Below are 25410 nucleotides of genomic sequence, written 5' to 3'. Positions count from 1 at the left end.
CAAAGTGATACATATTGTTAGGAAGAACAAGGAGAGGCAATATAAACTAAAGGGTGTGTGCATGAACAGAGAGACCTGGGGGTATGTGTGCACAAATCGTTGAAGGTGGCAGGGCAGGTTGAGAAAGTGGTTAAAAAAGCATACGGGATCCTGGGCTTTATAAATAGAGGCATAGAGTCCAAAAGCAAGGAAGTTATGATGAACCTTTATAAAACACTGGTTCGGCCTGAACTGGAGTATTGTGTCCAATTCTGGGCACCGCACTTTATGAAGGATGTGAAGGCCTTAGAGAGGGTGCAGAAAAGATTTACAAGAATGGTTCCAGGGATAAGGGATGAGGGACTTCAGTTACGTGGATAGACTGGAGAAGCTGGGGTGGTTCTCCTTAGAGCAGAGAAGGTTGAGATTTGATAGAGGTGTTCAAAATCATGAGGGTTCTGGACAGAGCAGATAGAGAAACTGTTCCCATTGGCGGAAGGGTCAAGAACCAGAGGACAGAGATTTAAGGTGATTGGCAGAAGAACCAAAGGCGACATGAGGAAAAACTTTTTTTACGCAGCGAGTGGTTAGGATCTGGAATGCACTGCCTGAAAGAGTGGTGGAGGCAGATTCAATCACGGCTTTCAAAAGGGAATTGGATAAGTACCTGAAGTAAAGAAATTTGCAGGGTTACGGGGAAAGGGCGGGGAGTGGGACTCGCTGAAGTGATCTTGCAGAGAGCCGGCACGGGCTCGACGGGCCGAATGGCCTCCTTCTGTGCTGTAACCATTCTATGATTCTATAAAATATTCGAAAGTTTGTGCCACAGAAGCACGGGGTTTATCTGCTTTTATTGATGAATTAAAAAAGTCTCTATTAAAAGCTGTGCCAGTGTGTTGTGAGACAAAGAGCCTTGTGTCCAATAAGGGGAATAAAGGCCCACAGCCTCCCCTGGCCCCGGGCCCTGAACAAGGGACTGGAGAAACTCGCTGCCCTGCGGATCAGACAATCAGCCGGCGCTAGTCCCGCCCCTCGGGCTCCCCGATTGGTTGGAGGACCCGCCGCCGGCTCGCTCCTCCAGCCCAGCCCCGCTCGCTCCCTATTGGTCGGAAGTTCCCGTCAATCAGGCAGCGGGCCCGGGTCACGTGTCCCCGAGGAGATCACTTACACCGACCAACTAAGGCCGCTCGGTCCGGGGCCTCCCGGACTCTCAGGTTTTCTATTTCTCTTTATTCTCTCCCGATCCACCCCTCCCCCCGCCACCCAGCGGGATTCTCCACCCAATCGGAGCGAAGAAAACTCACTTTGCATCACCGATCGCGACTCTGGAACCGACACCAAGGCCTTTCCCCGGAATGCCCCGCGCCGACACCGTCCAGTAGGGTCCGAGTGCGCAGGCGCAGCTTCGAGTTGGGGGAGGGGTTTGGTCTCCTCTGGGCATGCGCGGTTATTACCCTTGGTGATCGCTGTGACGGACTCGGCACAAACCGCCGTCCCGCGTACGCATGCGCGGACTCTCGGCTGTCAATCAACCGTCAGCCAGAAGAGGTCGCTGGTGAGACCAGTGAACGAAGAAACACTTGCATTTCTATAGCGCCTTTCACCACCACCGGACGTCCCAAAGTACTTTACAGCCAATGAAGTACTGTTTGAAGTGTCGTCACTGTTGTAATGTAGGATACGCAGCAGCCAATTAGAACACAGCAAGCTCCGAGAAACAGCAATCTGATAATCTACCATTTTATGTTAATTGAGGGATAACCATAGAAACATGGAAGATAGGAGCAGGAGTGGGCCATTCGGCCCTTCGAGCCTGCTCCGCCATTTAATGAGATCATGGCTCATCATCCAAACTCAGTACCCTGTCCCTGCCTTCTCCCCATATCCCTTGATCCCTTTAGCCTTAAGAAATATATCTAACTCCTTCTTGAATATATTTAATGAATTGGCCTCAACTGCCTTCTGTGGTAGAGAATTCCACAGGTTCACCACTCTCTGGGTGAAGAAATTCCTCCTCATCTCCGTCCTAAATAGCTTACCCCTTATCCTTAGACTGTGACCCCTGGTTCTGGACTCCCCGGCCATCGGGAACATCCTTCCTGCATCCAGTCTGTCTAGTCGTGTTAGAATTTTATAAGTTTCAATGAGACCCCCTCTCATTCTTCTAAACTCTAGCGAATATAAGCCTAATCGACCCAATCTCTCCTCATACGTCATTCCTGCCATCCCAGGTATCAGTCTGGTGAATCCTCGCTGCACTCCCTCCATGGCAAGAACATCCTTCCTCAGATAAGGTGACCAAAACTGCACACAATACTCAAGGTGTGGTCTCACCAAGGCCCTGTACAACTGCAGCAAGACATCCTTGTTCCTGTACTCAAACCTTCTCGCTACGAAGGCCAACATACCATTTGCCTTCTTAACCGCCTGCTGCACCTGCATGCTTACCTTCAGCGACTGGTGCACAAGGACACCCAGGTTTCATTGCACTTCCCCTTCTCCCAATCAATTGCTGTTCAGATAATAATTTGCCTTCCTGTTTTTGCCACCAAAGTGGATAACCTTGCATTTATCCACATTATACTGCATCTGCCATGCTTCTGCCCAATCACCCAACCTGTCCAAATCATACTGGAGTTTCTCGGCATCCTCCTCACAGCACACACGCCCACCCAGCTTTGTGTCGTCTGCAAACTTGGAGATATTACATCTAGTTCTTTACATTGGAGTAGGAGTGGGCCATTCGGCCCCTCGAGGCTGCTCCGCCATTAAATGAGATCATGGCTGATCTTCTGCCTCAACCCCATTCACCAGCCCTATCGCCACATCCCTTGATGCCCTTACTGGTCAGAAATCTATCGACTTCTGTTGTGAATATACCCAATGACTGAGCCTCCACAGCCCTCTGGGGTAGAGAATTCCAAAGATTCACCACCCTCTGTGTGAAGACATTTCTTCTCATCTCAGTCCTGAATGGCCGACCCTTTATCCTGAGGGTGTGGCCCCTGATTCTAGACTCCCCAGCCAGGGGAAACATTCTCCCAGCATCCACCCTATCAAGCCCTGTAATAATTTTGTATGCTTCAATGAGATCCCCTCTCATTCTTCTGAATTCAAGAGAATACAGGCCTAGTTTACTCAATCTCTTCTCATACGACAGTCCCGCCATCCCAGGAATTAATCTCGTGAACCTTCGTTGCACTCCCTCTGTGGCAAGTATATCCTAAGGTAAGGAGACCAAAATTGTACACAGTACTCCAGGTGTGGTCTCACCAAGGCCCTATATAATTGGAGTAAGACTTCTTTAGTCCTGTACTCAAATCCTCTTGTAATGTCAATCAACCATCAGCTGGAAGAGGTCACTGGTGAGACCAGTGAAGAAAGAAAGACTTGCATTTATATAGCGCCTTTCACCACCATCGGACGTCCCAAAGTGTTTTACAGCCAATGAAGTACTTTTGAAGTGTAGTCACTGTTGTAATGTAAGAAACGCGGCAGTCAGTTAGCGCACAGCAAGCTCCCACAAAGAGCAATGTGATAATGACCAGATAATCTATCTTTATGTTGATTGAGAGATAAACATTGGCTCGGAGACTGGGGTTAACTGCCCTGCTCTTTCCCACATTACAACAGTGACTACTTCATTGTAGTACTTCATTGGCTGTAAAGAACTTCAAGACATCTGGTGGTCATGAAAGGCACTGTATAAATGCAAGTCTTTCTTTCTTGAAATAGTGCCATGGGATCTTTTACATCCACCTGAGAGAGCAGACGGGGCCTCAGTTTAACGTCTCATCCAAAAGATGGCACCTCCGACAGTGCAGCACTCCCTCACCACTGCACTGGAGTGTCAGCCTAGATTATTGTGCTCAAGTCTCTGGGCTGGGACTTGAACCCACAACTTTCTGACTCAGAGGCGAGAGTGCTACCAACTGAGCCACTGGCTGACACTAAAGAACAAGCAGTTCTGACGAAAGGTCATCGACCTGAAACGTTAACTCTGTTTCTCTCTCCACAGATGCTGCCTGACCTGCTGAGTATTTCCAGCATTTTCTGTTTTTATTAAAGAAACGAGGAAGTGATTGCTGACAGGAAGAATGTTGGGTCGTCCTGCGCATGCGCACCTCCCTGGCGGCTGAGGCGAAACACCGACTCACCCCCACCTGAGCCGCGCACACGTACCAGATGTTGCGGCTCCGCATGCGTGCCCGGTGTTCCAACCGCGGGGTTTTGTGCGCTGAGCATGTGCATTGCGGACCGATCGGGACGGGCGATTGTGGAGCACGAGGGAGAGCGCGGGGGCCATGAGCACATGCGCGGGACTCAGAGTCAACAGAGCGCTTTCTGGAGCGCCGGGACTTGTGGGTATTACAGCCGCCATTACTGCTGATCCTTTCAACCAACCTGTGCAGCAGCTGGGGCCTGAAAATCAACTTCACTGCCCCTAGGGTCAGAAAGGGGAAAATTAAACAACAGTTTGCCTCTGATCCTTTTCTGATCTCAATTTACAGGGTTATAGAAGTGGAGCAGTTACAAGCGGGAAGCTCAGACCAAACATCACGTCAAGCTCTGACAGAGTCACTCGATTCATCAGGACCTGAATATCATCGGCCTTTGCACATGGAAGGAGAAAGCAGCGAAGACAAACTGCACACGTGTTCGGTGTGTGGACGCGGATTCAGCCGATCGCCTGACCTGGTGAGACACGTGCACCATCACACCGGGGAGAAACCGGGTAAAGGTGGGGACGGTGGGAAGGGAGTCAGTTCCCCGTCTGCAATAGAAGTTCAACAGCGCAGTCACACCAGGGACTGTCCATTCACCTGCTCCGTGTGTGGAAAGGGATTTGTTCGTTCATCCCACCTGCAAACACACCAGCGAGTTCACACTGACGAGAGACCATTTCAGTGTCCTAACTGTGGGAAGAGCTTTAAAAGCCCCCAGTATCTGAAGGAACACCAGCTTGTTCACACAGATGAGAGACCATTTCAGTGTTCTGACTGTGGGAAGAGCTTTAAAAGCGCCAGGGATCTGAAGGAACACCAGCTTGTTCACACTGATGAGAGACCATTTCAGTGTCCTAACTGTGGGAAGAGCTTTAAAAGCGCCAGGGAACTGAAGCGACACCAGCGAGCTCACACTGATGAGAGACCATTTCAGTGTTCTGACTGTGGGAAGAGCTTTAAAAACGCTGGAGATCTGAAGCAACACCAGCGAGTTCACACTGATGAGAGACCATTTCAATGTCCTGACTGTGGGAAGAGCTTTAAAAGCCCCGGGGAACTGAAGGAACACCAGCTTGTTCACACTGGGGAGAGACCATTTCAATGTTCTGACTGTGGGAAGAGCTTTAAAAGCTCTAAGATCCTTAAGAGACACCAGCGTCTTCACACTGATCATAGAATCTAACAGCACAGAAGGAGGTGATTTGGCCCATCGTGTCTATGCTGGCTCTTTGAAAGAGTTGTCCAATTTAGTCCCAAACTCCAGCTTTATCCCCAGAACTCTGCAAACTAGTCCTCTTTAAGTACATGTCCAATTACCGTTTGAAAGTTCCTGTGGAACCTGATTCCAGCATCCTTTCAGATGGTGCGTTCCAGATCTTAACAGCCCTCTGTGTGAAAACAATTCTCCTCATTTCCCCTTTAGTTCTTTTAGCAACTATTTTAAATCTGTGACCTTTGGTTAACGACCCACTTGCCAGAGTAAACAGTTTCTCCCTACTTGCTCGATCAAAACCGCTCATCATTTACGCGCCGCCATCTTGGTGGAGCGAAGACGGACCAGTTCCACCTGCAGCACGGCGCATGCACGGCCATCTTGGTACAGAAACAGGGAGTGGGCGGGGCTTCAGGGTCCCAGTGACCAGGAGAGACAATCATTGACTCATTGATTTTATTCTCACTCTGCACACAGCGGGTGTAGAACTGAACCCAACCAGAGTAGAGGGAGGGGGAAAACTGGGAGTGGAGGAAAGAAATGTTGGAGATGATGCGATGGGTTTGGATTTTAGCACAGGGAGGAGGGAGAGTGTGTGGGACGGGGATTTACAGCTTTGGGGGAACAAGAGAGGAAAGAATGTTCCATAGAAACTAGAATAGTCTGCTCTGAATTTCTATCCTGTACTTACAGTGATGGCTTTTGTAAACTCCTTTTATAGGGTGTTAGAAGGGGAGGATTTACAGAATGGAAACTCAAACCAAACATCACATCAAGATCTGACAGAGCCACTCCATTCATCAGGACCTGAATATCATCGGCCTTTGAATGTGGAAGGAGAAATGTTTGTCTGTTCTGTCTGTGGGAAAAGATTTCAAACATCAGTGTGACTGGAAAAGCACCGAGACACACACACCCGAGTGAGAGTGTTCCAGAGCACTGACTGTGGAAAGAGCTTTAACCAGTTACACAGCCTGAAAAAACATCGCACCGTTCACAGCGGGGAGAAACCATACTTGTGTTGTGTGTGTGGACGAGGCTTCAACCGATCGTCCAACCTGGAGAGACACAAGGACACCCGCACCATGGAGAAACCGTGGAAATGTGGGGACTGTGGGAAGAGATTCAATTATCCATCCAAGCTGGAAACTTATCGGCGCACTCACACTGGGGAGAGGCCATTCACCTGCTCCCTGTGTGGGAAGGGATTCACAGAGTTATCCAAGCTCCAGATGCACCAGTGAGTTCATACTGGCAAGAGACTGTTCACGTGTAGTGAATGTGGGAAGGGATTCACTCAGTTATACCATCTCCAGATACACGAGCGAGTTCACACTGGGGAGAGGCCGTTCACCTGCTCCACGTGTGGGAAGGGATTCACTCAGTCATCCCATCTTCTGACTCACCAACTTGTTTGCACTGTTAAGAGACCATTTAGATGTTCTGACTGTGAGAAGAGCTTTAAAAACACAAGCGACCTGCTGACCCACCAACGCACTCACTGGGGAGAGACCATTCACCTGCTCCGTGTGTAGGAAGGGATTCACTCAGCCATGCACTCTGCTGAGACACCAGCGAGTTCACACTGAGGAGCGATCTTTCACCTGCTCTTATTGTGGGAAGGTTTTCACTTGGAAGCCTAACCTGCTTAATCACCAGCAGGTTCACACTGGGGAGAGACCATTCACCTGCTCCGTGTGTGGGAAGGGATTCACTCAGTCATGCACTCTGCTGAGACACCAGCGAGTTCACCAGTGATTGCAGAGGTTGGATTCTGTTATTGCTGCTGTTAATCATATCCAGGACTGAACCATGTTCACTCTGGCAATTGGGCTTTGTTTCTGCTGATGTTAATAACTAGAATAACTGGGCTTGAGATTAATATTCTGGACAAATATTAAATAAATCAGCTTTGTTTCAAACACACTGGCCTAGAAATTGAGTTTTGGCGCAGCCAGGGCTTTAGCGCCGGAAGTTAGTGCCGGAGCTAAGTCGCGCTGGTCGGGCCCAAAATTCACTACTTCTGCGCCCAAACGGCTGCCGGCGCTGCTGAAAGCTGTTAGCGCCTGAAAACTGGCGCTATGCGCTGAATTTCGGCGCTATTCCGGCGCTGCGGCGCCCGCTGCGGTGCGGCAGGTTCGGGAAGTGCAGGCCTCCTCCTTCCCTTAAGGAGGAGCTGCCTGCACCCGGCCGCGGCCCGCGATAATCTTATTAAAAATGAGCCCGGCACCTCGGACAAGTGCCGGGCTTGCTTCTGTTCCGGGGGGGGGGGGGGGGATGTCCGGGGAGTGAGCTGCGGCCAGGCGGGCGGCGGGAAAGCGGCTGGCCGCCGCGGGGCCTTTAATGCGCCGGCGCAAACTTGTGCAAGGCACCTCTGCCAGAACGTTGCTTGCGGCTGCCACGGGCGAGGCGGCCGCAAGTCAATTTCCCACTTCGGGCGGGTTACCATGGCAACCGGGACGCTGCGCACACCGATGACGTCATCGGTGCCGGCGCAGCGCTACCGGTCTACCGCGGCGGAAGGGCCCCAGGCAATTTAGGCGCCGGCGCCAATTGCAGCACTAGGCCCTCTAGCGCCGCAAAATCGGCGCTAAGGGCACTGAATTTCTAGGCCAGTGTGTCTAATATTTGATTTCTCCATAAGAGGAGTCTAATTGATGTTCTGTTACTGACTGTTCCATTTTTGGGCCTTTTCTTACTCTGGATTATTTCAGTTCTCATCTAGTTCACCTTCTACCACATCAAACCCCAAACTTGTTCCATTTGTGTACACAGCTTGTGGGTGTCATAGACTGAACTGCAGTGCCTCACTTTACACTCATCTGAAATTCCTTTGAACCACCCCTTTACAGAACTACCTTGCATAAGATTTGAAATCTGTTATTTTCTGTATCATTTAACATCTCTTGGATCCGATTTAAAAAAAAACTCCACACATACTGCATGTGACAGCCTTAGAAATGTTCTGATCTTTGTAATTGTCATTGCTGATTTTGATGGTCTCTTTGATTTAATCTTTTGTTACTAACATACCTTGCACTATTTCTTTAATCGAGATAATTGTTTCAAATACTTCCTTTATCAGGTCTTTAGCTCCTCCATTGATCCCTGTCAATAATCCTTGGTCAGGGGCTGGGGTTAAGGTGTAGGATTGGGGTTAGTGGTTTGGGGTAGTGGTTATTGGTTAGGATTGGGGTTAGTGGTTGGGGCCAGTGGTTATTGGTTAGGATTGGGGTTAGTGGTTAGGGCTAGTGGTTATTGGTTAAGATTGGGGTTAGTGGTTGGGGCCAGTGGTTATTGGTTAGGATTGGGGTTAGTGTTTGGGGCTAGTGGTTATTGGTTAAGATTGGGGTTAGTGGTTGGGGCTAGTGGTTATTGGTTAGGATTGGGGTTAGTGTTTGGGGCTAGTGGTTATTGGTTAGGATTGGGGTTAGTGTTTGGGGCTAGTGGTTATTGGTTAAGATTGGGGTTAGTGGTTGGGGCCAGTGGTTATTGGTTAGGATTGGGGTTAGTGGTTGTTGGTTAGGATTGGGGTTAGTGGTTAGGGCTAGTGGTTATTGGTTAGGATTGGGGTTAGTGGTTGGGGCTAGTGGTTATTGGTTAGGATTGGGGTTAGTGGTTAGGGCTAGTGGTTAGGATTGGGGTTAGTGGTTGGGGCTGGTGGTTAGTGGTTAGGATTGGGGTTAGTGGTTGGAGCCAGTGGTTATTGGTTAGGATTGGGGTTAGTGGTTAGGATTGGGGTTAGTGGTTAGGATTGGGGTTAGTGGTTGGGGCCAATGGTTATTGGTTAGGATTGGGGTTAGTGGTTGGGGCTCATGGTTATTGGTTAGGATTGGGGTTAGTGGTTGGGGCTCGTGGTTATTGGTTAGGATTGGGTGTTAGTGGTTGGGGCCAGTGGTTATTGGTTAGGATTGGGGTTAGTGGTTGGGGCCAGTGGTTATTGGTTAGGATTGGGGTTAGTGGTCAGGATTGGGGTCAGTGCTTGGGGGTAGTCGAGAGGATATTACGCTTAGGAAATAGTGATTAAGGTTAGAAACCACTATTGACAGCACCAGTGTCACTGGACGCGTCCTTTTCCATTTCATGTTTTTGAACCTCACGCAGACGAGTCACAAAACAGCCTCATGAATTGTTCATTCAAGGAACCTTCTTTCTGGCCCGAGCCTGATTTCCTCTCTTCTTTCACATCTCTACAATTCTCACAGAAATAGACATCACGGACATTAGACTTTGTGATTTGGGACAAGAACAGGCGGATCCAGGTATTGTGCAGATTACATCCAGTCATCAGCCTGCCTGAAAAGGGCTTCTGACAATAACCTGTCACCAGGCCCCACCAATCACCATCTGATTCCACCATCATATCTTCATCCATTACCCGCCTTTCACTCTCACTAGAGCTGGTTTCACCACCATGACCATTCTCCACACTGAGGCTCCCTGATTCCCATTTATAGCCTCAGTGTAAGTGGTCACAGGATTTGGTGTCACAGTGTAAATGGTACCTCGATTTGGTGTCACAGTGTAAGTGGTCCCTGGATTTGGTGCCACAGTGTAAATGGTCACAGGATTTGGTGCCACAGTGTAAATGTTACCTCGATTTGGTGTCACAGTGTAAATGGTACCTCGATTTGGTCTCAAAGTGTAAGTGGTCCCTGGATTTGGTGCCACAGTGTAAATGTTACCTCGATTTGGTGTCACAGTGTAAATGGTACCTCGATTTGGTATCAAAGTGTAAGTGGTCACAGGATTTGGTGTCACAGTGTAAATGTTACCTCGATTTGGTCTCAAAGTGTAAGTGGTCACAGACAATAACTTGCATTTATATAGTGCCTTTAATGTAAACATCCCATGTTGCTTCACAGGAACATTTTCAAACAAAATTTCACAGCGAGTCATATAAGGAGATATTAGGGCAGGTAACCAAAATCTTGGTCAAAGAGGTAGGTTTTAAGGAGTATCTTAAAGGAGGAAAGAGCGGTAGAGAGGCGGCAAGGTTTAGGAATGAAATTCCAGAGCTTGACAACATAGGAACAGGAGTAGGCCATTCAGCCCCTCGAGCCTGCCCACCATTCAATGAGATTTTACTCCATATACCCACCTTTACCCCATAGTCCTTAATACCTTTGGTTAACACAAATCTATCAATCCCAGATTTAAATTAACAATTGACCGAGCATCAACTGCTGTTTGTGGAAGAGAGTTCCAAACTTCTACCACCCTTTTGTGTGTAGAAGTGTTTCCTAACTTCACTCCTGAAAGGTCTGGCTCTAATTTTTACATTCTGTCCCCTAGTCCTAGACTCCCCAACCAGCAGAAATAGTTTCTCTCTATCAGTTCCCCTTAATAACTTGAAAACTTCAATCAAATCACCCCTTAAACTTCTAAATTCCAGGAAATACAACCCTAATGTGTTTAATCTCTCCTTGTAATTTAACCCCTGGAATCCGGGTATCATTCTGGTAAACCTACGCTGCACTCCTCCCAAGGCCAACATATCCTTCCCAAGGTGTGGTGCCCAGAACTGCTCTCAGTACCCCAGGTGTGGTCTAACCAGGGCTTTGTATAGCTGTAGTGTAACTTCTACCCACTTGTATTCTAGTCCTCGAGATATAAAGGCCAGCATTCCATTAGCCTTTTTGATTATTTTCTGTACCTGTCCATGACATTTTAATGATCTATGTACCTGGATCCCCAAGTCTCTTTGGACCTCCACTGTTTCTAGCTTTTCACCATTTAGAAAGTACTCTGTTCTGTCCTTTTTAGGTCCAAAGTGGATGACCTCACATTTGCCTACATTGAAATCCATTTGCCACAGTTTTGCCCATTCACTTAATGTATTAATATCTCTCTAATTTTATGCTTCCATCTACACTACTTACAATGCCACCTATCTTTGTGTCATCGGCAACTTGCATATGTAGCTTTCTATCCCATCATCTAAGTCATTAATAAATACGGTGAATAGTTGAGGCCCCAACACAGATCCTTGCTGGACAGCGTTAGTCACATCCTGCCAATTAGAGTCCCTGCCCATTATCCCCACTCTCTGTCTCCCGCTACTCAGCCAATTCCATGGGCTTCAACTTTAGCTAACAGACTCTTATAAGGGACTTTATTAAATGTCTTCTGGAAGTCCATATAAATAACATCCATAGACATTCCCCTATCTATTTCAATCACCTCTTCAAAATATTCAATCAGGTTCAGCAGGCATGACCGACCTTTCACGAATCCATGCTGGCTCTCTCTAATCTGCTGAAAATTTTCAAGGTGTTCAGTCACCCTGTCCTTAATTATAGACTCTAGTAATTTCCCGACAACAGATGTTAGGCTAACTGGTCTCTAATTCCCTGGTTTCCCTCTCTCACCATTCTGAAATAGCGGAGTGACATGCGCAATTTTCAAATCTGATGAAATGGTTACCAAATCGAGAGAACTTTGGAAGATTATAGTTTGGGCATCTGTAATGTTCTCACCTACTTCCTTTAAGACCCTGGCTTGGAAACCATCTGGTCCTGGGGATTTGTTACTCTTTAGTGCCATTATTTTCTTCATTACTGTTATTTTGGTGAGTCCCCGTCCCTGAGTCAATATTAGTTTCCTTGGGATGTCCGGCCTGCTATCCTCTTCCGCTCTGTCAATACTGACACAAAATAATTATTCAACATGTCCACCTTTTTATTATCATTTACAATGTCACCATTATCAGTTTTCAAGGGGCCCACATTGCTCCTGACCATTCTTTTCCCTCAGATAATTGTAATAAAAGTTGTGTTGATTTTGATAATCCTTACAAGTTTCTTTTCATACTCCCTTTTTGTAGCTCTTACTGTCTGTTTTGTCACCCTTTGTTGTTCTTTGTATTTCTCCCAATCACCAGGATTTGTGCTATTTATTGCATTTCTGTGTACTTGTTCTTTTAGTTTTATGTTGTCCCTTCTCTCTTTAGTCGTCCATGGCTGGGTTTTTTGGCAATAGAGCTCTTGCCCCTCGGGGGTAGAAGCTGCTTCTGTATCACCTTACATTCTTTTTTGAACATCTCCCTCTGATCATCTGTTGTTTTACCCATTAACAGATTTCCCAGTTTACTGTGGACAGTCTCTGTCTCATCCTGTTGAATTTGCCCTGAACTAACACTAGAATCTTAGTAGCTGTTTTGCATTTCTCCCTTTCAAACATAATGTGGAACTCGATCACGTTATGATCGCTGTTAGATAAATGTTCACTCATAGTTAGGCTGTTCACTAAATCTGGTGCATTCCTAAATCTAATATGGCCTGCTCCCTTGTTGGTTCTAGAACATATTGTTGCAGAAAATTATCCTGAACACACGCGAGAAATTCACCTGAGAAGACGATAGAGACCAAAGTGCCGTTTGCCCCTCTCAGTGTGGCCCTGAAGGACTGTGTCCAGGCTGAAGTTCTGTTCCCGCCGTACGATCCTCCCCCAGATTGTCCTTTCTGAGCTCCAGCCAGGTGATGCTAAACACTCAGGTGGGAAAGAGAAAAATCTACAACATGTTTAAAACAAAGCTGATCTATTTAACATATAGCCAGAATATTAAACTCCAGCCCAGTTACAAGAGTTATTGACATCAGCAGAAACAAACTCCAACTGTCAGAATGAACATGGTTCAGGCCTGGATGTGATTAACAGCAAAAATAACAGCAGAATCCAACCCCTGCAGTCAGTTGTGAACTCGCTGGTGTGCCAGCAGGTTGGATGACTGAGTGAATCCCTTCCCACACAAGGTGCAGGTGAATGGCCTCTCCCCAGTGTGAACTCGCTGGTGTGCTAGCAGGTTGGATGACTGAGTGAATCCCTTCCCACACAAGGTGCAGGTGAATGGCCTCTCCCCAGTGTGAACTCGCTGGTGTGCCAGCAGGTTGGATGACTGAGTGAATCCCTTCCCACACAAGGTGCAGGTGAACAGCCTCTCCCCAGTGTGAACTCGCTGGTGTGCCAGCAGGTGGGATGACTGAGTGAATCCCTTCCCACACACGGAGCAGGTGAATGGCCTCTCCCCAGTGTGACTGCTTCGATGAGCTTCCAGCTGGGATGGGCAATTGAATCCCTTCTCACAGTCCCCACATTTCCACGGTTTCACCGTGGTGCGGGTGTCCTTGTGTCTCTCCAGGTTGGATGATCGGTTGAAGCCTCGTTCACACACAGAACACTTGTACGGTTTCTCCCCGCTGTGAACAGTGTGATGTTTTTTCAGGCTGTGAAACTGGTTAAAACATTTCTCATTCTATGTTCAAAGGCCAGTGTTATTCAGGTCCTGTGAACCGAGTGACTCTGTCAGATCTTGAAGTGATGTTTGGTTTGAGTTTCCTGTCTGCAAATCCTCCCCTTCCAACAGCCTGTAAAAGGAGTTTATAAAGGCAGCATTGTAAGTACAGGATAGAAATTCAGAACAGACAATTTTAGTTTCTGTGGAACATTGTTTGTTCTTACTCCTAAAGCTGTAAATCCCGGTCCCACACACTCTCCCTCCTCCCTCTCCTGAAAACAAACCCCATAGTATTTTCCTCCAATCCCAGTTTTTTCACTCACCTGACTCTGTCACAAAACCATGGCTTCAGAAGAGAGATTGAAGAAACTATTTAAAAGAAGGTGTGGTGGTGAAATGTTGGGCGGGTGCTCAGCATCCCACACATTGTGCAAAATTAACATTCCACATGTCTGAACCTTTCATTCCGTCCCTGATTTGGGAATCTCTTGAACTGGCACTTCTTGTCCCATTAAACCAAGTTGGTGTAACAGGAGAGCCAGGGATCAGGGGGATATTGGACAGGAAGCACACAGCACGGACATTACACTGCAGGTGGGATATGTGAGAGTGTTACAGTGAGGGCTTCGGGCACTTTATTAAACACACACACAGCAGAAGCACATTAATCTGATGGGAGATCACTGGCACACGAGCAGCCAGCGGTGTGGAGCCTCCCGAGAGTCCGGCTCCTTTCCAGCCAGTATTTAGAGGAGCTGGGACACAGAAAAACTCTCATTAAAATCATTGATATATTTGTTCACACAAACCAACCCCCAAAAAATGCTGAATGATTTCACCCTGACCAGTCACCATTTCTCCTCCATTTACAGATGCTCCCTGACCAGTCACCATTTCTCCTCCATTTACAGACGCTCCCTGACCAGTCACCATTTCTCCTCCATTTACAGACACTCCCTGGCCAGTCACCATTTCTCCTCCATTTACAGACACTCCCTGACCAGCCACCATTTCTCCTCCATTTACAGACGCTCCCTGACCCGTCACTATTTCTCCTCCATTTACAGACACTCCCTGACCAGTCAGCATTTCTCCTTCATTTACAGATGCTCCCTGACTCACTTCCTGTCTGTCCCGGAGTTTGGCGCTTTGTTGAAATTCGATCTGGAGTGAAACGGGAACCCGCGGGTGGGGGCAGATAATGTTCACTGCTCTTATAATCGGGCCTGGGGCTACACTCGGTGTGTGTGAAGCCCGCGTTCCCCCGGGGTTTATTTTTTCATTTTAACATTCAAGTACAACAGTACTTATACAACTCATCAATTACATAGTAAATCCATTACATTCATTGACTACAATTAAAAGGATAAAGCCTCAAAACAGCTTCATGGTCAACAATATAAATACAATAATAAATTTTTACAGGTAAATCAATAATGTTTACAGTACAAACTGCCACTATTTAATAAACCAAGAAAAGAAAGAACCCGTATACGCCAGTCCTACTGGCATCGCTCATTTATTCCTCCATTCGTTCGTTCGTTCGCTCAAGCGTAAATTCTATTGTGCATGTCTGCGTGCATGCGTGTCATTTGTCTACCTGCGTGCATACGTGCATTCGTTCATCCATCCAGGCAGGCCTCACGCTCACCCAATAGGATGCCCACTTTCATCTTGGGGAGCGAGGGCCCTTCATTCGGTCGAACGTAAGATCCATTGTGTGTGCGTGCGTGCGTGCGTATTATTTGTGTCCGCATGCATGCATTCACTTGAGCGTTCGTTAATTCGATCGTTCGTACATTAAGGAAGGCTTTAACACTAAATAACACCACAATATACAAAGTCCCATAACCATATCAGAAATCAATTAAAACTTCAAGTAAACTACTTTTAAGCAGAAACACAAAACTTCTTCAACAAAACAAGTAAATACCAGTTCTACGCCAGTCCTATTGGCACTCTAATAACTCCTCATTTTCACTTGATGTTATCTAACCATATAATGTCATAGTCCTTATTCACAGTCTTCAACCTTTCCACAGAAAAGAAGCCAACCACTTTCTCAAATCCCGTAAAAGAAGAAAACGACTACTCAAATTCCCTTCTTCTTGCTGTTATCACTCACAGGACCCAGCCATCAAGACATTCATTATTCCTTGCCGATATTACTTTGTTTTGCCTTTTATCTTCCTTTTATTTTCCTTTTTTCCCTTTCTCTTTGCCCATCTTATGGCTGTTCAAGCGCCATACTATAGATGAAAACAGTCTGTCTTTCCTCCACCAAATGGCGGCGCACAAACCGGCCCCCGTCACCGAGACAAAGCCTCACAGCTGCCACCAAACGGAGCACAGACGGGGCCTCTGGAACTCATTCGGGCCGGAGACCGTTCTTCAACTTTAGAAACCGTGCAGCATGCTCACCCACAGCATCTCTCGACTCCGCTTCTGTCGACCAGCCGCTCCGCCCTAGGCCCCTCGCCTGGGGTCCTCAGTGCTGGGCCTCCCGCCTAGGACACTCTCCTCTGGGTCTTCCACCCTGGGCCTTCTGCACTGGGCCCTCCGCACTGGCATTCCCTGTGAGCAGCCGGGGTGTGGAGCAGCCCGTTCACACAGCACCGAGCAGAGCTGAGCTGCTGAGAATCTGGCAGCCTCCCCCGGGTTCATTTTTTTGTCTTTTCCAATTGGCAATCTAGTAACTCTTCGTTTTTGCTTGGTATAACCTGTTGTCCTTTTTTTTTAAATTTTAACATTCAAGTACAACGGTACTTATACAACTCATCAGTTACATAGTAAATCCATTACATTCATTGACCAACTATGGTCAACAATATAAATACAACAATAATTTTTACAGGTAAATCAATAATATTTACAGTACAACCTGTCACTATTTACATAAGAACATAAGAAGTAGGAGCAGGAGTAGGCCATACAGCCCCTCGGGCCTGCTCCGCCATTCAATAGGATCATGGCTGATCCGAACCTAGACTCACGTCCACTTCCCTGCCCGCTCCCCATAACCCTTAATTCCCTTATCAGCTAGGAAACTATCTCCGTTTCAAATTTATTTAATGTCGCAGCTTCCACAGCTCTCTGAGGTAGCAAATTCCATAGATTTACTACCCTCGGAGTGAAGAAGTTTCTCCTCATCTCAGTTTTGAAACAGCAGCCCCTTATTCTAAGATTATGCCCCCTAGTTCTAGTCTCACCCATCAGTGGAAACATCCTCACCGCATCCACCCGATCAAGCCCCCTCACAATCTTATATGTTTCGATAAGATCGCCTCTCATTCTTCTGAATTCCAATGAGTAGAGGCCCAACCTACTCAACCTTTCCTCATAAGTCAACCCCTCATCTCCGGAATCAACCGAGTGAACCTTCTCTGAACTGCCTCGAGAGCAAGTATATCTTTTCTTAAATATGGAAACCAAAACTGTACACAGTATTCCAGGTGTGGCCTCACCAGTACCCTGTATAACTGAAGCAAGACTTCCCTGCTTTTATACTCCATCTCCCTTGCAATAAAAGCCAAGATTCCATTGGCCTTCCTGATCACCTGCTGCACCTGCATACTAACCTTCTGTGTTTCATGCACCAGGACCCCCAGATCCCTTTGTACTGTAGCACTTTGCAGTTTCTTTCCATTTAGATAATAACTTGCTCTTTGATTTTTTCTGCCAAAGTGCATAACTTCACACTTTCCAACATTATATTCCATCTGCCAAATTTCTGCCCACTCACTTAGCCTGTCTATGTCCTTTTGCAGGTTTTTTATGTCCTCCTCACTCACTGCTTTCCCTCCCATCTTTGTATCGTCGGCAAACTTGGATACGTTGCACTTGGTCCCCTCCTCCAAATCGTTAATATAGATTGTAAAGAGTTGGGGTTCCAGCACTGACCCCTGCGGAACACCACTAGTTACTGATTGCCAACCCAAGAATGAACAATTTATCCCAACTCTCTGTTTTCTGTTAGATAGCCAATCTTCCACCCATGCCAGTATATTACCCCCAATCCCGTGATTTTTTATCTTGTGCAGTAATCTTTTGTGTGGCACCTTGTCAAATGCCTTTTGGAAGTCCAAATACATCACATCCACTGGTTCCCCTTTATCCACCCTGTTTGTTACGTCCTAAAAGAATTCGAGCAAATTTGTCAAACGTGATTTCCCCTTCATAAAACTATGCTGACTCTGTCCGATTAAATTATGCTTATCCAAATGCCCTGTTACTGCTTCCTTAATAATGGACTCCAACATTTTACCAACCACAGGTGTTAGGCTAACTGGTCTATAGTTTCCAGCCTTTTGTCTACCTCCCTTTTTAAATAAGGGTGTTACATTAGCAGTTTTCCAATCTGCTGGGACCTTTCCTGAATCCAGGGAGTTTTGGAAAATTACCACCAATGCATCCGCAATCCCTACTGCTACTTCTCTCTAGATCCTAGGATGTAAGGCATCAGGTCCAGGGGATTTATCCGCCTTTAGTCCCATTATCTTACTGAGTACCACGTCCTTAGTGAATTTAATCATGTTTAGCTCCTCCCCCCTTATAGCCCCCTGTTTGTCCAGTGTTGAGATATTTTTAGTGTCCTCTACTGTAAAGACTGATACAAAATATTTGTTCAGCGTATTTGCCATTTCCATGTTCCCCACTACTAATTTCCCGGTCTCGTCCTCTAAGGGACCAACATTCACTTTAGCCACCCTTTTTCTTTTTATATAACTGTAGAAACTCTTGCTATCTGTTTTTATATTTTTTGCTAGTTTACTTTCATAATCTATCTTCCCTTTCTTAATTAATCATTTAGTTATTCTTTGCTGGCTTTTAAATGCTTCCCAATCTTCTATCCTCCCACTAGATCTGGCTACTTTATATGCCCTTGTTTTCAGTCGGATACTATCCTTTATTACTTTACTTAGCCACGGATGGCCATCTTTTCTTTTACGCCCCTTTTTCCTCTGGAATATATTTTTCTTGAAAGTTGTGAAATATCTCCTTGAATGTACACCACTGCTCCTGTACCGTCTTACACCTTAATCTATTTTCCCAGTCCACTTTAGTCAACTCTGCTCTCATACCTTCATAGTCTCCTTTATTTAAGCTTAGTACGTTGGTTTGAGATCCAACTCTCTCACCCTCCAACTGAATTTGGAATTCAACCATGTTATGGTCACTCATTCCAAGGGGATCCTTTACTGGGACATTTTTTATTAATCCTGTCTCATTACACAGAACCAGATCTAAGATTGCCTGCCCCCTGGTTGGTTCAGTAACATACTGCTCAAGGAACCCGTCCCTAATGCATTCTGAGAATCTCGCAGCCTCCCCCAGGGTTCATTGGTTTTTATTTAAATCTGGTATTACTTGTTACAACTCATCAATTACATAATAAATCCATTACATTCATTAACCACAATAAGGCAAAGCCTTAAAAAACAGCTTTAGGATTAACAGTACAAAGGCAGTAATAAATTTTACAGACAAATCAACAATATTAACAATACAGGTACCCATAGTGAAAAATAATTCCACACCAGTCCGACTGGCAATCTAGTAACTCTTCATTTTTGCTTGGTATAACTTGTTGTCCTTTTTAAAAAAAAATTTAACATTCAAGTACAACAGTACTTATACAACTCATCAGTTACATAGTAAATCCATTACATTCATTGACCAATTATGGTCAACAATATAAATACAACAATAAATTTTATAGGTAAATTAATGATGTTTACAGTACAAACTGCCACTATTTAATAAACGAAGAGGAGAAAGAACCCGTATACGCCAGTCCTACTGGCATCATTCAATCATTCAGTCATTCATTCCTCCGTTCGCTCAAGCGTAAATTCCATTGTGCATGACTGCGTGCATGCGTGCCATTTGTCTACCTGCGTGCATGCGTGCGTTCGTTCGTCCGTCCGGCAGGCTGCACGCTCACCAAGCAACCCTCATCCTGGGGAGCGACGGCCCTTCATTTGGTCGAACGTAAGTTCCATTGTGTAAGCGTGCGTATCATTTGTCTACCTGTGTGCATGCGTGCGTTCGTTCATCCGTCCGGCAGGCCTCATGCTCACCAAGCGGGCCTTCATCCTGGGGAGCGAGGGCCCTTCATTCGGTCGAATGTAAGTTCCATTGTGTATGCGTGCGTGCGTGCATATATTTGTATCGGCATGCGTGCGTTCACTAGAGCGTTCGTTTGTTCGATTAAGGAAGGCTTTAACACTAAATAACACCACAATATACAAAATCCCATAACCATATCAAAAATCACTTAAAACTTCAAGTAAACTACTTTTAACCAGAACCCGAAACTTCTTCAACAAAACAAGTAATACCAGTTCTACGCCAGTCCTATTGGCACTCTAATAACTCCTCGTCTTCACTTGATGTTATCCAACCATATAATGTCATAATCCTTATCCACAGTCTTCAACCTTTCCACAGAAAGGAAGCCGACCACTTTCTCAAACCCCGTAAAAGAGGAAAACGACTACTCAAATTTCCTTCTTCTTGCTGTTATCACTCACAGGACCCAGCCATCAAGCCATTCATTATTCCTTGCCGATATTACTTTGTTTTGCCTTTTATTTTCCTTTTTTCCTTTTTCACTTTATCCCGTTCTCTTTTCCCATCTTATGGCTGTTCAAGCACCATACTATAGATAGGAACAGTCTGTCTTTCCTCCACCAAAATGGCAGCGCACAAACCGGCCCCCGTCACCGACAAAAAGCCTCACAGCTGCCACCAAACGGAGCACAGATGGGGCCGCTGGAACTCATTCGGGCCGGAGACTGTTCTTCAACTTCAGAAACCGTGCAGCATGCTCACCCACAGCATCTCCCGACTCCGCTTCTGTCGACCAGCCGCTCCGCCCTAGGCCCCCCGCCTGGGGTCCTCCGTGCTGGGCCTCCCGCCTAAGACACTCTCCTCTGGGTCTTCCACCCTGGGCCTTCTGCACTGGGCTCTCCGCACAGGCATTCCCCGTCAGCAGCCGGGGTGTGGAGCAGCCCGTTCACACAGCACCGAGCAGAGCTGAGCTGCTGAGAATCTCGCAGCCTCCCCCTGGGTTCATGAACCCGCTCCCTGAGCTCGGGGTGTGAGCGGTCCGCGTCCCCCCAGGGTTCATAAACCCGCTCCCTGAGCTCTCTCACCTGATGTGTCAGCGGCTGCTGCCAAGGTCCGCGCATGCTCAGCTCACACTGCCCAGGTGATTGACGGGAGCTTCCAACCAATAGGAAGAGCGAGGCGGGGCTGGAGCAGGGAGCCGGCGGCGGATCCTCCAACCAATCGGGGAGCCCAAGGGGCCGGGACTAGCGCCGGCTGATTGTCTGATCCGCAGGGCAGCGAGTTTCTCCAGTCCCTTGTTCAGGGCCCGGGGCCAGGGGAGGCTGTGGGCCTTTATTCCCCTTATTGGACACAAGGCTCTTTGTCTCACAACACACTGGCTCAGGTTTTAATAGAGACTTTTTAAATTCATCAATAAAAGCAGATAAACTTCGTGGAACAAAATATTTAATATTTGGGAGTAAAAAAACTGTTATTTTCCTCTGTGGAATTTGTTAGTTTCAGACAATAACAACGATTTGTATTTATATAACATCTTTAATGTAGGAAAATGTCCCAACGCGCTTCACGGGAACATTATAAAACAAAATTTGACACCAGGTACAAACCAAGCATATTCCCATAAGGAGGAAAGATGGGCGTCCAAAGCTCGAGCTCCCGATGACAAAGGATGTAGAGGTTAGAATAAAACAGAAAAAAGGAGGTTTACGACAAATGTCAGGTACAGAATACAGTCAAAAACCAGGAGAATACAGAGAGTGGGGGAAATGGAAAAAGGATATATGAAAGAAAGACTTGCATTTATATAGCGCCTTTCATGACCACCGGACATCTCAAAGCATTTTAAAGCCAATGATGTACTTTTGAAGTGGAGTCACTGTTGTAATGTGGGAAACACGGCAGCCAATGTGTGCTCAGCAAGCTCCCACAAACAGCAATGTGATAATAACCAGGTAATCTGTTTTTGTTATGTTGGTTGAGGGATAAATATTGACCAGGACACCGGGGATAACTCCCCTACTCTTCTTCAAAATAGTGCCATGGGATCTTTTACATCCACCTGAGAGAGCAGACGGGGCCTCAGTTTAAAGTCTCATCAGAAAGACGGCACCTCCAACAGTGCAGCACTCCCTCAGCCCTGCACTGGAGTGTCAGCCTAGCTTTATGTGCTCAAGTCCCTGGAGTGGGACTAGAACCCACAACCTTCTGACTCAGCAGGCGAGTGTGCTACCCACTGAGCCACAGCTGACACAAGGGAGAGAATACAAGAACAGATTAGTGGGTAACGTAAAAGGGAACCCAAAAATCTTTTATAAACATATGAAAAGTAAAAGGATAGTTAAAGGAATGGTGGGACCGATTAGGGACCAAATAGGAGCTTATCATATGGAGGCAGAGGGCGTGGCTGAGGTACTGAATGAGTACTTAGCATCTGTCTCCACAAAAGAATAGGATGAAGTTAATGTCGCAGTAGAGGAGGGGGGAGTAGAGGAATTGGATAAAAATGGATAGAAAGGAGGTGCTAAATAGGTTGTCATCACTCAAAGTTAACAAGTCACCCGGTCCAGATGCGATGCATCCTAGGTTGCTGAGGGAAGCTAGGGTGGAGACAGCAGACACTCCGACCACAATCTTTCAATCTCCTTCAGATATATGGGAGTGGTGCCAGAAGACTGGAGGATTGCAAATGTTACACCCCTGTTTAAAAAAGGGGAGAGGGATAAACCTGGTAACTACAGGCCAATCAGTCTAATGTCAGTGATGGGTGAACGACTAGAGACCATTGTCAAGGACAAAATTAATTCTCACTTGGAGAAGCATGGGTCAATAAGGGGCAGCCAGTATGGATTTGTTAAAGGTAAATCGTGTCTGACTAACCTGATTGAGTTCTTTGATGAAGTAACAGAGGGTTGATGAAGGTAGTGCAGTAAATGTATATATGGACTTTCAAAAGGCATTTGATAAAATACCACACAAGAGACTTACTCGGAAAATAGAAGCACAGGGAATTAAAGGGCTGATGGTAATTTGGGTGTATAATTGGCTAAGGGAGAGGAGGCAGTGAGCAATGCGGAGGGATGTTTTTCTGACTGGAGGGGAGTATGCAGTGGGTTCCCCCAGGGGTCGGGATTAGGACCATTGCTTTTCTTGTTATATATAACTGACCTGGACTTGGGTATAGGCGTACAAGTTTGAAGTTTACAGATGATACAAAACTTGGCAACGTTGTAAATAGTGAGCATAGTAGTAGCAGACTTCAGAAGGACAGAGACAGACTGTGAAATGAGCAGACACAAGGCAGATGAAATTAAATGAGGATAAGTGTGAAGTGATGCACTTTGGGAGAAACAACAGGGAGAGGCCGTATAATCTAAATGGGACTATTTTGAGGGGGTGCAAGAGCAGAGGGACCTGGGGGTCCACATTCACAAATCTTTGAAAGTGCCACGGCAAGTTGGTGAGGCAGTTCAGAAAGCGAATGGGATACTTGGCTTTGTAAATAGGGCCATTGAATACAAAAACAAGGAAGTTACACTAAACCTTTACAAATCACTAGTTAGGAACATAGGACAGGAGGAGGCCATTCAGCCCCTCGAGCCTGTTCCGCCATTCAATGAGATCATGGCTGATCTGCGACCTAACTCCATACACCCGCCTTTGGCCCATATCCCTTAATACCTTTGGGTAACAAAAACCTATCAATCTCAGATTTAAAATTAACAATTGATCTCGCATCAATTGCCGTTTGCGGAAGAGAGTTCCAAACTTCTACCACCCTTTGTGTGTAGAAGTGTTTCCTAATTTCACTCCTGAAAGGTCTGGCTCTAATTTTTAGACTATGTCCCCAGTCCTAGAATCCCCAACCAGCGGAAATAGTTTCTCTCTATCTACCCTATCTGTTCCCCTTAATATCCTGAAAACTTCGATCAGATCACACCTTAACCTTCTAAATTCCAGGGAATACAACCCTAATTTGTGTAATCTCTCCCCGTAACTTAACCCTTGAAGTCCGGGTATCATTCTGGTAAACCTACGCTGCAATCCCTCCAAGGCCAATATATCCTTCCTAAGGTGTGGTGCCCAGAACTGCTCACAGTACTCCAGGTGTGGTCTAACCAGGGTTTTGTATAGCTGCAGGGTTTTGGCCTCAGCTGGAGTCTTGTGTACAGTTCTGGGCACCACACTTTAGGAAGGATGTCAAGGCCTTGGAGAGGGTGCAGAGGAGATTGACCAGGATGGTACCAGGGATGAGGGAGTTCAGTTATGTGGAGAGATTGGAGAAGCTGGGATTGTTCCCCTTAGAGCAGAGAAGGTTAAGAGGAGATCTAATAGAGGTGTTCAAAATGATGAGGGGTTTTGATCGAGCAAATAGGGAGAAACTGTTCACTCTGGCAAGTGGGTCGGTAACCAAAGGTCACAGATTTAAAATAGTTGCTAAAAGAACTAGAGGGGAAATGAAGAGAATTGTTTTCACAGAGGGTTAAGATCTGGAACGCACCATCTGAAAGGATGCTGGAATCAGGTTCCACAGGAACTTTCAAACAGTAATTGGACATGTCCTTGAAGAGGACTAGTTTGCAGAGTTCTGGGGATAAAGCTGGGGTTTGGGACTAAATTGGACAGCTCTTTCAAAGAGCCGGCACAGACGAGATGGGCCGAATCACCTCCTTCTGTGCTGTTAGATTCTATGATCAGTGTGAACACGCTGGTGTCTCTTAAGGATCTTAGAGCTTTTAAAGCTCTTCCCACAGTCAGAACATTTAAAGGGTCTCTCGACAGTGTGAATAAGCTGATGTTCCAGCAGGTGGGATGACTGAGTGAAACCCTTCCCACACACGGAGCAGGTGAAGAACAGCCTCTCACCAGTGTGGAGCAGCCGGTGTCTATTCAGCTCCTGGGAGCTTTTAAAGCTCTTCTCACAGTCAGAACATTTAAAGGGTCTCTCGTCAGTGTGAACTCGCTGATGTGCCAGCAGGTGGGATGACTGAGTGAATCCCTTCCCACACACGGAGCAGGTGAATGGTCTCTCTCCAGTGTGAACTCGCTGGTGTTGCTTGAGCTCCTGGGGGCTTTTAAAGCTCTTCCCACAGTCAGAACACTGAAATGGTCTCTCGTCAGTGTGAACAAGCTGGCGTTTCTTCAGATCCCCGGGGCTTTTAAAGCTCTTCCCACAGTCAGAACACTGAAATGGTCTCTCCCCAGTGTGAACTCGCTGATGTGTTTGCAGGTGGGATGAACGAACAAATCCCTTTCCACACACGGAGCAGGTGAACGGACTGTCCCTGGTGCGACTGCGCCATTGAACTTCCAATGCAGACGGGGAACTGAATCCCTTCCCGCCATCCTCCCCTTTACCCGGTTTCTCCTCAGTGTGACGGTGCACGTGTCTTACCAGGTCAGGCAATCGGCTGAATCCGCGTCCACACACTGAACACGTGTACGGTTTGTCATCGCTGCGATCGCTGCTTTCTCCTTCCATGTGCAAAGGCCGATGATATTCAGGTCCGGATGAATCGAGTGACTCTGTCAGATTTTGATGTGATGTTTGGTTTAAGCTTCCTGCCTGTAACTGCTCCACTTCTATAACCCTGTAAATTGAGATCAGAAAAGGATCAGAGACAAACTGTTGTTTAATTTTCCTCTTTCCGACCGTAGGCGCAGTGAAGCTGATTTTCAGGCCCCAG

The 25410-nt window shown here is 46.6% G+C and overlaps 1 protein-coding gene and 1 pseudogene across 1 annotated transcript; both read left to right on the top strand.

Annotated features, from left to right (window-relative positions):
* The first annotated feature begins 1127 nt into the window (after nucleotides 1-1127).
* Nucleotides 1128-5081, top strand: LOC147119216 (uncharacterized). Its single transcript, XM_085984048.1, has 3 exons — nucleotides 1128-1193; nucleotides 4491-5028; nucleotides 5076-5081. The coding sequence occupies exons 2-3, from the start codon at nucleotides 4600-4602 to the stop codon at nucleotides 5079-5081; spliced, it is 435 nt and encodes a 144-aa protein (XP_085840174.1). The 5' UTR covers nucleotides 1128-1193; nucleotides 4491-4599.
* A 1005-nt stretch (nucleotides 5082-6086) lies between these two features.
* On the top strand, nucleotides 6087-7676 carry LOC147119215 (uncharacterized; annotated as a pseudogene).
* Nucleotides 7677-25410: the final 17734 nt, after the last annotated feature.

This window comes from Somniosus microcephalus, chromosome 4 (genome assembly GCF_052327205.1).
Source record: "Somniosus microcephalus isolate GS21.2 chromosome 4, FLI_Smic_1.0, whole genome shotgun sequence".
In the NCBI taxonomy this organism is placed as follows: domain Eukaryota; kingdom Metazoa; phylum Chordata; class Chondrichthyes; order Squaliformes; family Somniosidae; genus Somniosus; species Somniosus microcephalus.
This window is presented reverse-complemented; position numbering and strand designations above follow the sequence as displayed.

Excerpts from the sequence above, each read along its gene's own strand:
- LOC147119216 (XM_085984048.1), top strand. The coding sequence starts at position 4,600 with ATGGAAGGAGAAAGCAGCGAAGACAAACTGCACACGTGTTCGGTGTGT.